Source organism: Amaranthus tricolor, chromosome 13, assembly GCF_026212465.1.
Source record: "Amaranthus tricolor cultivar Red isolate AtriRed21 chromosome 13, ASM2621246v1, whole genome shotgun sequence".
NCBI classification, from domain to species: Eukaryota; Viridiplantae; Streptophyta; class Magnoliopsida; order Caryophyllales; family Amaranthaceae; genus Amaranthus; species Amaranthus tricolor.
In genome coordinates, this window is record NC_080059.1 from 3,807,789 (window position 1) to 3,821,424 (window position 13,636).

Here is a 13,636-nt window from a genome sequence, read left to right on the forward strand (position 1 = left end):
TACATATTTTTTTACTCCATGGTAAACTTCTGTTCAATCATGACCCAACTATATAATACTCCCTCCACACCAATATAATTGTCACATTTTCTTATTTGGCAAAACTATATCAATTGTCACATTTCTATTTTTGTCAATCTTTTTTTACCTAAATATTTTTAGTTCACACAAGTAATTACGAATATACCCCCATATACCTTACTTACCCAACTACCCTTCACTACTTACCCTTCACTAATTACCCTTCACTACTTACTCAACTACCACCTTTTTAATGGACCCCACACCATTCTTAATATCCGTGCCCAAGCAAATGAGACATTTATATTGGTGTGATGGGAGTATATTTCAACTATAATTTCAGAGCTTGGATCTAGTAAACTAACATGTCAAATTGTCACGTAAGTGTACTTTTCTAAGTATAATAACTTGTCAAAATATGTGTACCAAACACAAACAAAAACACACATGAAACAATCCACCAACAAAAGGAAGCGCATTATTGAATTTCCAGTTTTCAACACGCCTAATCCTTGTTCTTGGCTTGAATCTTTCATCATCGATTACTTTCTCCTTCTAATTTCGCCCCATATATTATTTAGTCTAAGCCTCTAAATTTGCCATATAATTACTTTTGAATATGACCCATAACGTGTAATTTATTTCACTTTTCAACATATAATTAAATCAATAAAGGACACGACTTCACTTATAATACTCCTTAAAAATTAATGAATTGTCTCATTTGTTTTTTGATACTATGTACTAATAACTCTTATTTTATATTTTATTCTCAATTTATAAATTAAACGTAGTCAAGTGCAATTTTGCTTGATTCATCTTAACGTAAGTTTTATTAATATGAAATTTTTATAATTTTTAGCCAAACACAATTAAAGATATATAAGATTAAAATAGTGAATTAACAAATATCGTTTGAAAAGCAATTTCGATTCTCACAAGATAGAACAATACATACCAATATAACTAAGATAAAATTGAAAATACTAATATAAAATAGGTCAGTCGATACTCATCCATGTATATTTTAAACTAGTTCTTCCATCATTTTTCGTAATACATTTTACAGAATTTAATATTAATAAATTATAATTAAAGGACTCATATCATAATCTAAATCTAACATATAAGACAAAACAATATCATATCATGATCCAACTTCCTTTAACTTCCCACACATATATAGTAGTAAGATTAGGAGTCTTATTATTAAATGTGTAATTTTCAATCCAGAATATTATCACTTAGTGGCAGTCCACCACACTATATTAATACCCTCCCTTCTTCCCCAATTAAACCCACTTATATAATTATCATTGACTTTATACCACTCTCTTAAAAAAACAACATTAATCATATTCTATAACTTTATTATTCCAATTAATCCCCTCATTTTCTTCCTCAAATCATCTATTAATCCCTCCATTAACACTTTCTGGTTATGGACAGAGTACTTTTTGTGTTTGGTTCTTTTACTAGATATTCCTGCTGATTGGATAAATTAGCTTATAAAAAATAAATTTTATAGAGGAGATTTTATTTTCAGGAAAAAAAAAATTATAAGAAGCTGGGTTTTTTAACTTAGTTCTGATTGTGATGATGAAGATGGATCAAAAGCTAATTCCACAGCTCCATAAAACTGAGTCAGGCCGAGTTGGAAGACTCGAGAGATTCTCCCATTATGTTGGTAATTCTTCTTTCTTTTATTTCATCCTGATTTTTCTTTTTTTCTAATATTTTTTATATCTTCGGTTGTCATGGCATTTAATTAATTATTTTAGTTTTTGGCGTTTGTCATGACTACGTTTTTGATATTACTTTCTCTATTTCAATTTATTTGGAGCATTTGTTTTTTTACGCAGTCCAGTGCACTAATTTGATCGGTAATATCTCTAGCTATATATAATAAAAAGTTATAAAAATTTGATATTAATATTCTTTGCAATGAGACGAATCAAATAAGATTTCACTTGAATATGTTTAACTTATAGATTAAATCAAATTATAACTTGAAACCTTGAAAGTACATTTATAACTTGAACGTAGGCGTTTTTTAGGGAGTATTTTTCTAGGCTTAAATCTCTCCTATTCTTTTGTCCCTGTTGTCATTCAAATTATCTTTAGTCTTTATTTATTTTTATTTTTTTTGAGTTTTAGAAGTTTTAATTAATTTTTCCTCTTACTTATATAGACTTGGATTGTTCTCAACCTTTATCGCACATGTTCAAATCAATGAAAGATAATTTTTTACATTATCTTGAGGAGGTGTTTGGCAAATAAATTTGAGATTTTTAATTGAGATTTGAGATAAAATTTTTGGGCTAAAAAAGTTTCATACTTTATTTGTTACTCCTATATTGGAGCTAAAGTCTCATTCTTCAATTAAAATAAATGCATTTAACGGTATTTTTCCTGAAAATTTAATCAAATTTAAGTCCTTCTGGCTTTTGCTATTCCATTTATGAACAAACAAGAACTTAATAGACTTTTTTTTTTTAATTCCCATTTTTAGGCACTCATTTTGGTACAATGTTTCTTTTCAAAACTGAAAGTGAAAATTGAATTTTGCTTAAATAACTCATTTATTATTTTCTCTAAATAAGATGTTGAGTTTGATTTTAAGTAAACTATTCATTCTTTCAGCTTTGTAATTCAAAAAAAAAAAAAACTCCTATAATAAAGTTAGCTTAATGGTGAATTCTTTTTAAAGCTTGTTCATTATAATTATATAATAAGTCTTTTTAAAAAAATTCTATTGAATTTCTCATCTTCTATATAAATTATTTATTGGTAAAATTTGGTAGTCTAGTTGATAAAATGGCCATATATGAGACCAATAAAATCAAGCAATTCCAATTAGATGGGAATGTATGAATAAAAGATAACGGATATGTCCAAACATCCAGCCAACCAAGTGAGAATCTTTGGAAATTGAATTATAATCTATTTGTCATCATTTTACAAAATTACAATAAATACTCGTTTTAATGTAAAGTTTATAAATATTTATCTTTTTATAATTTTTAATTATATATAATTAGATATATTAAAGATTGAATAAGTGCATTGGATAGAGTGCATATAGTAGATGAGACACTTATCATAAATAGGAAGGGAGTATTATATAATACGGCTAATGTGTAAAAAAAATATAGTCAAATGAAATCTTATTTGAATTGTTTAATGCATAATTTTATATTATCAAATTTTTATAATTTTTATTTAAGTATAGATTAAGATATAAATGATTAGAATTATATACTCCCTCCCTCCACACCAATATAATTGTCACATTTCCTTATTTGGCAAAACCATATTAATTGTCACATTTTTATTTTTGTCAAATTCTTTTACCTAAATATCTTTAGTTCATACAAGTAATTACGAATATACCCCCATATACCTTACTTATCCAAGTATCCTTTACTACTTACCCTTCACTAATTACCCTTCACTACTTACCCAATTACAACTTTTTAATGGATCCCACATCACTCTTAATATTCGTGCCCAAGCAAATGGGACATTTATATTGATATGGAGGGAGTATTAAATTAGGCAAAAGGTGAAAGGTGAAATATAAGGAGATGGAAGACATAAAGTATATTTCTCATAATTTTGAATTAGTGACAAAATGATGAGATCTAAGAAGATGGTCGATATTAAGTAAAAGTTGTAATCACTGTCTAAAAGCAAATAATTATCTTAAGTGAGTGGGACGATGGAGCTATGGAGTATATCATCCCATTCTATTCTAATCAAAACACCATTTTCTCTTTTAACATATTTCGTTCTGAATATGATGCTCTCTATAATTGGAATGGTCCCTACTCCCTAGATTATTTATTTATTTATTTATTTTTTCTGAGAGGAAGTCCCTAGAGCATTTTGAAATGCAGCTAAAATTTCTAAATTCCCCTATTATGTCATCAACAAATTTGTATTACCTCATACTAATGTCAAATTGGTACTTTATAATTCTTTTATATTATGTTTGGAAACGATGATTACATTTGAAAATTTAAAATTGGCTCAAATTTATTGTTTGACGATTTTCAAATTTAAATTTAAATCAAATTTCACTATTGTTATTCTCAAATTCTTTATTTATGATTTTATAATTGAAATCTATAATTTAAAATAAAATATTTAATCGCAAACACTATATTATATTATTTTAACTAATTATTCTAAGCATATTTAAATGTCTTCCTCAACTCCTAATAAATTTATAACTGAAATGATAGACGTACAAATAAAGATTGATATAACAACCGGCACTACCTATCAATTTGACTTATTTTAATCTTAAGTTTAGAAAAATTCTTAAAGGCTATGTCTGAGAATAATTATTTTTCTTTAAATAATATTATAAAACTATAAATAAATGGCGTATTTTATAGTTACAAAGTTTAGATAGTTGTTTTTAAATTTTCAACGTTCAAATTTAAATTTATTCAAACATTAAATTTGAGTGGATTTTAATTTTTTAAATAGAATATCATATTATTTTAAATAATTATTCTAAGCAATATAATTATTATGTCTTCAACAAATAATAATAAAATTACAACACAAAAATATAGACACACAAAATTGATATCACGGCAGGCAATAAATAACAATTAGAATTATTGAGATGATGATATTGAATTAAAGTTATAGAAATGAGTATTATTTTAATCTTAAGTTTAAGAAATTCTATAAAAATATTTTATTAATATATTTTTTGTTATTATAGCAAGACAAATTGGGTTTGAAGATCCGAAAGAATGTCCGCAGCTATGCAATTTGGCAAACAATTACTTGAAGAAAACAGAAGGAAGTGAAAGTTGCATCTATGAATTTTTGTCAAATCACACAGAACCTGATTTTCTTTATGTCAAATTAATTGAAGAGTTTGATCGTTGCATTCTTAGTTATTTTTCTTTCCATTGGAGCCAAATTCCTGCCATGATTACTCATGTAAGTATTTTTTTTCTCTTGATTATTTTTTGTTATTGTTATTTCCAATTAATTTGATGTTAAAAAAATAAAATTAATTTTACTTGAAATTTCATTAAATTTTCCATAACGAATTAGGAGTATTTCATCTTATGTAAAATTAAAAGTTTAAACTGATGGTCGAGACTCTTATATATGTTATACTTCTCTAGTTCTCTAGAATAGTATAATAAAGAGAAAGTGAGTTTTTTATAAAGAAAAGGTAAATGTTTGGTTATTTTCAAAATAGTTACAATGCGATGATGTAATTAAAAGAAAGTGAGAGATTATTGCCCAAAAATAAAAATGATGTAAAATAAGATGGACAACTCAAAATGAAAAATAAAGCTAAATGTGGTGGACGAAACTATACTCTAATACATCACCTCACATGTACAAGAGCTCTTTGTATTAGAAATGTGGATGCAACACATGCGCTCTACATATTCAGTGCCAAATATTCCAATGAAATGGATGCAACACATGCGCTTTACACATTCAGTGCCAAATATTCCAATGAAATGAGGGGTGGATAAGATTCTGTCAGCAAATGGTTGTAATCTTTAAGATATCATATAATATTATAATAGATCAAGCATGTGACGTTTTGCCATATTGATTTCGGATTTACTCTTGACATTTCCTGATAAAATATTTGATTTATGATTTTATAATTTTTTAAGGTGTTGGGCAGTGATGATGATGAGAAGAAAACAAAATTGAAAGATTTTGTGATGGCTGCAACAAGGTTAGTTTTAGTTATAATCAAATAGCTATAGAAGTAAAAAATGTAAATGAAAAGTAGTCCTTTTGTTTTCAGATGTTGTTTTCATTTTTTTTTTTCGCAAATTTTAAAATCAAATAATTTTAATTATGAGTTTTTAAAAATTCTAAAAAATTGATATTCAGAAAGTATATATTGAGACGAATCTAACAAGATTTCACATAAATATTTTTTCTTATAAATCAATGAGAAATCGTAGTCAAAGTTTAATACTAAAATTCGTAAATTCTATTTGAGAAGAACATATGAAAACGAAAGGAGTATTATTTATATCATTATTTGTATTAAAATCATAATATTTGACGAAACATATATATTTATGACGCTTTGCATTGAAATGATAATTTAATTCTATTTTATCAAATGAATTTAATGATTGTTTATCATTACAACTCAAATATTATTAAGTATAAATTAATTGGTAACTAAAGTATGTATATAGTATTTATATTTACATTTGATTTGTGAACAATGTTAATTAAGACTTAAAGAGTTTATTAGTGTTAATGATGATATTATGATAATAAAGGAAACAAAGATTTGAGAGGGTGATAAAGAATTTGAAAGTTGCAAGAGTGTTTGCAACACTAGTAGAAGAGATGAAGGCCATTGGTGGTTTAACAACAACATCAAACAACGAAGCCAAATGCACGGAAGTAATGGTGCCGGTGGCTCACAACAAGAGAAGTCCTGTTCTCCTTCTCATGGGTGGTGGAATGGGTGCCGGCAAGAGCACTGTCCTTAAGGACATCCTTAATGAGTATTTTCTTTCTTCCTCTTAATTTTAACTATTCCTTATTTGTTATTATAAAAGTCAATAATTAAATAATTAATTTTTTAATGATTGTAAAATTGTTGGTTGAAAAAAACAGGCCATTTTGGTCAGGAGTAGCGGCAAACGCAGTGGTTGTAGAAGCAGATGCTTTTAAAGAGACAGATGTGATTTATAGAGCCCTCAGTTCAAATGGTCATCATGGGGATATGATTCAAACTGCTGAATTGGTATAACTCCCATCCTCTTAATTTAACTAATATTCATACCAATTGTTTTTAGTATAAGGTAGACCGAAGAAAAAGAGGTCTAGAAGAGAAAACAACTAGAACCGAACATAAAACCTTATAAGGACGACTACCACGTGTTAACGTATAGAACATATCATGAATCTCAACCATGAACTTAAGTTTTTGGTTCAGTTGGTTTCTTGACATGGTTTTAAAAGCCAATGTGATAGAGGTCACGGGTTCAAATCTCAATTATTTCATTTACATGTGAATATCTGTTAGATATGAGAAGAATATATGTTGCATCTACACTTTTAGCCCAAAGGGTTCTCATGTGAGAGGTGTGCTAGAATATATAACATATCCTATGGCCTCAAACACAAACTGATCGCTTATACTTTGCTTTCCTAGTTGATGTTAACAAAATGGAATTATTAACGAAATAATATAATGTGGATAATAAGGATGTTTTGGGTTGAAACATATAAACACAGGTGCACCAATCATCAACAGATGCAGCATCGTCATTATTAGTGACAGCCCTAAACGAAGGGAGGGACGTAATAATGGACGGAACATTATCATGGATGCCCTTTGTGGAACAAACCATAGACATGGCTCGTAACGTTCATAAATACAGATACCGAATGGGAGTTGGCTATAAAGTAGCAGAAGATGGAACCATCACTGAGACTTATTGGGAGAAATTGGAAGATCATCATTCAAATTGTAAACAATCAAAGGGAACGAAACCTTACAGGATTGAGCTTGTTGGAGTGGTTTGTGATGCTTATCTTGCTGTTGTGAGGGGTATCAGGAGAGCAGTCATGATAGGAAGGGCAGTGAGGGTGAAATCACAGCTAAAATCACACAAGAGATTTGCAAGTGCTTTCTCTAATTATTGTCAACTTGTTGACAATGCTAGACTCTATTGCACTAACGCCGTCTGTGGACCACCCCGGGTACGTAATCTTTTCTTTCCACCTTTTTCACCGTTAATTTAACACCCCACTGTTGTTCAATAGCGGATCTAAGAAATAGAACAAAATAAATAAATAAGACAAGATTACTAAAATACGAGAGTACTTCAGTATTAATCTTACACTTTTACTCTTACTAATAGAAAATTCTACTTTAAATTTTTTTTAAAAAAAACTCCTAGGGGCACATGACCCAATGGGCTCTAAGGTAGCTCCGCCACTGCTCCGTTCCATTACTATAATAAATGCTTATAAGATCTATGAAAAATAGAATTTTTTTAGATAGTAAATATATTATTTTATTTGATAATAAGTTTGATGAAAGAAAAATGAGAATCATAAACATTAAAAATATTAAAAAAAAGTTAGTGAAGAAAATTATGGGGACTATAATTAATAAAAAATATTTTTTAAAAATTAACGAAAAACATATGAGAACCATAAGGAATATAAAAATTTTAAAATGAAGTTAGTGGAAGATATGTGAGGATCATAAGCATTATTAGAATACTTCTATTAAAATGAGAATGAATAAAGTTATTTTTGTTCAAAATTTGTAATATATATAGAAAGATTTCTTACAAGAACAACAAATGGTATAAAACACCCTAAAATGACAAATGAAAACTTCTTTAAGGAATGGAGGGAGTACTCTATATTATTAAATACATATTGTATTTTAAATGTTTGTAACACAACAGAATTGAGTTGATTATATTAAATACAGATTGTTGTATGAGTCGGTTTCATTGTGACACATATTCATGTTATTAAATACAAATTGTATAAGGATATGTAATCTTTGTTTTTAAATTATCTCATCTAGAAACAATGTCTAACAAGAGTAGTTATTTATTGAGATATTCAATGTTAGAAGAGGTTGTGAGTAAATACAATGTTAGGCGTAATTTATTTTTTAACTTATTACTCATCAGTCTCTATAAATGTACCTATGATAATAACAATTTTATTATAATATTTTGCCAAACAAATTAAGCATGTATTTTAAATTTTTCTATACAACAACCAAAAACATTGGCACATCATTAGTTAAGGCTAACAAATTTAAAAATTGCAGTTGATAGGGTGGAAGGATGGGAACAGCAGGCTATTAGTTGATATGGAAGAAATACAATGTCTAAACATATTGGGTGACCTTAACGAGGAAGCCGAGTCCATTTACGAACTTCATACTGATCAAACCCCACTTTCTCATCCGGGTTCAGCCTGGAAAGAAATGGTTTTATCACCTTTAAGGCTCAATATTCAAATGGATCTCAAGGCTGCCATTTCTCTATCTGAACTTGTTACTGCTCCATAATCACTACCCCATTTTACTTTTGGCATGCTATTTTATCACAAGTAATTGTATGAGATGATTTCACTTTAAAATTGTGTTTTATGCATCGGTGAAATCATCTCTTAAGAAAAGTTGTTCTTTTATTTGGTTTTTAACTGTGATTCAAAGGGAATCCTAATTTTGTAATTTGGAACTAAAATAATTAATACATAATTTTTCAAATGAAACGCTCACATGATGAAATTATTTTTAGATTTATATTTACTAATTACTTTAAAATGAACATTTATAGACTATAGCTTTAAAGTGATCTCTTAAAATTTTAAAATGATTGATTATAGAAATTTATTTGTATAAGCCCGTCTCATATCTCATACAAGATTGCTATTATTAATATTGCATTGAATTTTTAAGATGTTTGAAAGGGGATTGTAAATGGTATAATTGATAGATTATTGGTTTGGGACTCGGTTACTAATATTGTCACTATTTTTATATGTCTATCTTTCATTCATCAATTCTATATTTAATAAAATAGATATCTATATTATTTAACTAATTACAATAAATATTTGTTAAAAGAATACTTATCTATACCATTAGATTTGCATCAGAGAGAAATATGATAATTTTTTACAAAAATAGTAATAAATGAAAAACTAAATTACGTAGATGAAATTTAAAAAGTTCAAATATATGAATTAGTTTAAAAGAAAATAAAAATAATCTAAATTTAATGAAACCCAAAAAATACTCCATCAAATAACAATAAATAGAGTACTATGCGAAGACAAAAAAAAACAAAATATTACTAAAAGAAAAAAATAGTAGTAGGGCTAATGAGATTTTGAATTCATGTCAGCTTTCTTTTGGGTGAAAAGTGAAAACTGTACAATTTGGAACCCGACGACAGTTTCAAGATTTTCAAAACCTAATTCAAAAAAACACAAAATTTAAAATTTGAAATCCATGAGAGAGAATCTACATTTAAATTAAAGAGTGAATTGTTGAAATATACTAAATACAAAACCGTAACTGAGATAAATTATCAATTTGACAAACTAGACTAAAATTTAAAATGTATTTAAAACAGTAAATTCTTGAAATAAACTTTTTGCAATATCATTCAGAAAAACAATTAGATTCATCAAAACTGAAAACATTTTACGTGCAATCATCACTTCAATAGTAATAATCAGAATGAAACCACTCTAAAGTTAGAAAACTAATATCCATTGCAAAACAACTCAATTAAGTCGAGTTTGTTTACAAAAAATTAAACTAAAATCGAACCATAGAAAAATTCCTGCCACTACAAAGTTATGATCATTCATAACTTGTTCTCTAATCAAACCTTAAGTACTTTATTGACAAATATACACACCACAAATCCTAATTTCAATCAATGAGAACCCTAATTTCTAACATTTCACTTCTTAGTTTTCTTCGTCGGTGTAGTTTTTTTCACAGCAGTTGCCTTCTTCGCCGGAGATTTAATACTCTTAGGCTTCTTTGCTTTCACCGCGGCAACCTTCTTTGCTGGCGACTTAGTAACTTTAACTGCAACTTTCACGGCTACTTTTTGCTTTTTGGCTGGTTTTGCTGCTGCACCAGACGCTAGTTTCTTAGCCGGCTTAGACTTTGGCTTCTCGGCGGCTTTTGGTTTAGGCTTTGGCTTCTCAGCGGCAACCGGAGCAGTTGAACTCTTTGCAGGAAGTTTAAAGGAGTTTTTCACTTTAATAAGTTTTCCTGATGAGACAAACTTTTTAATTTGGTTGAAGAGAATTTTCTTGAAATTCGGTGGAAGATCTTTCACTTTCTGCTGTTCTTCGATGTGTTTCGCAATTGCGTAATGGCTTGAACCTGTTTTCTCCTTCAACGAAACTAACGCCTCAGTTATCATCTGCAAAAAAATCAACAAAAAACCGTCGATTTCAAACTAACATTCAAACCAAACAAACAATAACAAGTGAAATTTCAAGAAAAAGAAAATGTTACATCGATGTAAGGAGGATGAGAAGGAGAGGTCTTAGCAGTAGATTTCTTTGGAGCGGGAGCTTTTTTCACGGATTTGGAAGCTTGAGCGGCAGCCATGGTGAAGGAAAACGCAGAGTATAGGAAGAGAGGTGTAAAAAATTACAAAGCGAAGGTAACGTATTTGTGAAAATAAAATAATGAGGTTGACGGAATATATTGACTTACAAGGAGAGATCTAATTGGTTGTTTATAAAGTTCACGGATTGTGGTTATTTTTAAAGGTAAAGTGCCGTTAAATGGAGGTTAATCTACGGTTGAGATTGGATTTCCGGGAGTGACACGGATCGAGATATATTGGAGTGTGCCTTTTGATTTATTTTGTGAATTTAAACGTCGCTTCTTGAAGTATACGTAAGGGATTGTTGACAAATGGTCCCCAATCCGTCTAACTTCTAAGTTCCAACTACCATCCGTTGGCAATAGTTTGGGTTGTAGGATGGAATATTTATCAAAGAAAACCTTAATTTAGTTTTTTTTTTTAAATAATTTGCGAATCACAGTTTTAAATTTTATTAATTTTGTGAATTACAGCTACTTCGATATTAAACTTTATAGGTTCAAGCTAAAAACACATATTTTCGATCACTAAATCTAAAATTCCGAACACCAAAATTGTCGGAATTCTATGCTTTGGCTTGAACCTGCAAACTTTGATACTTTAATAGCTGTATTGTAAAAATGCTAAACTTTAAAGTTGTAATTTGCAAATTATTTTTTTAAGTGCATCAAAATTTACTTTTGCATTATTTATCATTTAATAATATTACAACTTTCATATAAAAAAAGTAATCCTATGAGATCTTATTATATTAATCTTGTTGCATATTTTCATAATATCAAATCTTTATAAGTTTTAGTTAGTTATAACTCTAGATATAAACAATTTTATAAACACATTGAATTTGCAAATAGGTATTTGGGTGTAAGAAAAAAACAACGAAAGACTTATCATACATTGATAATTTGATATTAATCTTTCGATTTTTAACACTTTTTTTTAATATATCTTTCGATTTAACACTTTAACCAGAAGTCCAGAATTAATTGGGCCTCACATTTTATTGCATTTAAAATCAAAAAATTAATGTACAATTTTCTTTAGATTTTTCTCAACATGTTTTGTATTCCAAAAGCTCTTACAACCGTCATTTTGCCGATTAATATTAATATATACACAACTGCATAGTTATATTAAGACTGCTCACAATTATCCGCACAATCATCTCCGTCCTCGTCCACAACTTTCTGTGCTTCCTCCATAGCTTTCCTATTAACATCCTGCTCTTCTTTAGCCTTTTCAAGTGCACAAATCAGATTATCCAAACAAACCCCAGCATCATCATCAGGACATTTAGGCAAAAAATTCTCAGAAACATCAGCAGGTGTCATATTACTTACTTCCAACAAATCCTTAATCACATCAAATTTAGGTTCTTCATCAATCAATAAGTAAAGTTTAGCAAGAACTTTAAAGCTTTCAAAATCACAATAAGAAAGCTCAATATGCTTGTCCATCCTTCCTGTTCTTATCAATGCAGGATCCAATTTCTCCGCAGAATTAGTTGTAAACAATATGATCCTTTCCCCACCAATGGAAGACCATATTCCATCAATGGTATTAAGCAATCTTGACAAAGTTACAGAGTTATTCTGGCTAAGAACTACAGATATAGGTTTAGTTTTATCTCTATTCCCTGTAAGATCAAATGAACAATCAATATCCTCGATCGAAATTACACTTCTACTTGTTGTATTAATCAAAAGCCTCCGCAATTGGGTGTTATCCTTAACGGCGGTTTACTCAAGATCATACACATCATACTCTAACAAGTTAGCCATGGCGGTAATCATGGTGGATTTTCCTGTTCCAGGAGGACCATACAGCAAATACCCTCGTTTCCAAGCCTTTCCTATTCTTGAGTAAAACTCTTCACTATCCCTAAATTTCAGAAGATCAGTGATAATTTCCCTTTTCTTTTCTGGGTTTATAGCCAATTTATCAAAAGTTGCAGGATGCAGAAAGAGGAGTACGGCTGAACGGCTCCATGGTATTCCAGCTCAGTTAAGCTCAACAGCATCATCATAATCATCTTGGACGTTGAAAGGAGCTACTAGAAGACACATCGAGCAGGTTTGCTGCCACACAAAGTGTTGCAGAGATAATGAAGATTATGGTAAGAAAACGTTAAGGGGTGTTTGGTATGAGAAATGTAAATATAATGGAAAGGGAATGGATAGAGAAGAATAGGTAACGATAAGGTTATTATTAATGAGTATTTGATATGAAGAACAGTAATAGGATTGAAAAAATACGAATAAACACAATTTATTTTCGGTAACCAATCTAAGTACCCTCACATCAACCACGGTCCACCTCACAACACAACCTCCCAATCTCCCACCATTACTTAACCGCAACATACCACTATTAATAATTAAAGTAAAAGACATATTTCTTCTTTTGCAATTTTGTCCCAAAAATACATTTTTGAATTTCAGTTGATGAGTTTAATTGTCACATTAATTTGA

The 13,636-nt window shown here is 29.2% G+C and overlaps 3 protein-coding genes across 3 annotated transcripts; 1 reads left to right on the forward strand and 2 right to left on the reverse strand.

Moving 5' to 3' along the window:
- Window positions 1-1,263: 1,263 nt before the first annotated feature.
- LOC130798278 (calmodulin calcium-dependent NAD kinase-like) lies at window positions 1,264-9,292 on the forward strand. Its single transcript, XM_057661200.1, has 7 exons — window positions 1,264-1,708; window positions 4,763-4,986; window positions 5,688-5,752; window positions 6,318-6,548; window positions 6,661-6,790; window positions 7,285-7,752; window positions 8,849-9,292. Exons 1-7 carry the CDS (start codon window positions 1,618-1,620, stop codon window positions 9,089-9,091), a joined length of 1,452 nt encoding a protein of 483 aa, XP_057517183.1. The 5' UTR covers window positions 1,264-1,617; the 3' UTR covers window positions 9,092-9,292.
- A 990-nt stretch (window positions 9,293-10,282) lies between these two features.
- LOC130797904 (histone H1-like) lies at window positions 10,283-11,274 on the reverse strand. Its single transcript, XM_057660693.1, has 2 exons — window positions 11,069-11,274; window positions 10,283-10,973 (listed from the first exon to the last, which is right to left on the reverse strand). Exons 1-2 carry the CDS (start codon window positions 11,162-11,164, stop codon window positions 10,500-10,502), a joined length of 570 nt encoding a protein of 189 aa, XP_057516676.1. The 5' UTR covers window positions 11,165-11,274; the 3' UTR covers window positions 10,283-10,499.
- A 765-nt stretch (window positions 11,275-12,039) lies between these two features.
- On the reverse strand, window positions 12,040-13,578 carry LOC130797886 (AAA-ATPase At3g28540-like). Its single transcript, XM_057660672.1, has one exon. The coding sequence runs from the start codon at window positions 12,620-12,622 to the stop codon at window positions 12,299-12,301; it is 324 nt and encodes a 107-aa protein (XP_057516655.1). The 5' UTR covers window positions 12,623-13,578; the 3' UTR covers window positions 12,040-12,298.
- Between the last annotated feature and the right edge of the window lie 58 nt (window positions 13,579-13,636).

What these genes read in the sequence shown, in the direction of transcription:
- LOC130797886 (XM_057660672.1), bottom strand. Translation starts at nt 12,622, where the DNA reads ATGGACAAGCATATTGAGCTTTCTTATTGTGATTTTGAAAGCTTTAAA.
- LOC130797904 (XM_057660693.1), bottom strand. Translation starts at nt 11,164, where the DNA reads ATGGCTGCCGCTCAAGCTTCCAAATCCGTGAAAAAAGCTCCCGCTCCA. An exon ending in CTCATCCTCCTTACATCGAT is followed by an intron (nt 10,974 to 11,068) that starts GTAACATTTTCT and finishes ATTTTTTTGCAG; the next exon opens with ATGATAACTGAGGCGTTAGT.
- LOC130798278 (XM_057661200.1), top strand. Translation starts at nt 1,618, where the DNA reads ATGATGAAGATGGATCAAAAGCTAATTCCACAGCTCCATAAAACTGAG. An exon ending in TTTGTGATGGCTGCAACAAG is followed by an intron (nt 5,753 to 6,317) that starts GTTAGTTTTAGT and finishes ATGATAATAAAG; the next exon opens with GAAACAAAGATTTGAGAGGG. An exon ending in CCGTCTGTGGACCACCCCGG is followed by an intron (nt 7,753 to 8,848) that starts GTACGTAATCTT and finishes TAAAAATTGCAG; the next exon opens with TTGATAGGGTGGAAGGATGG.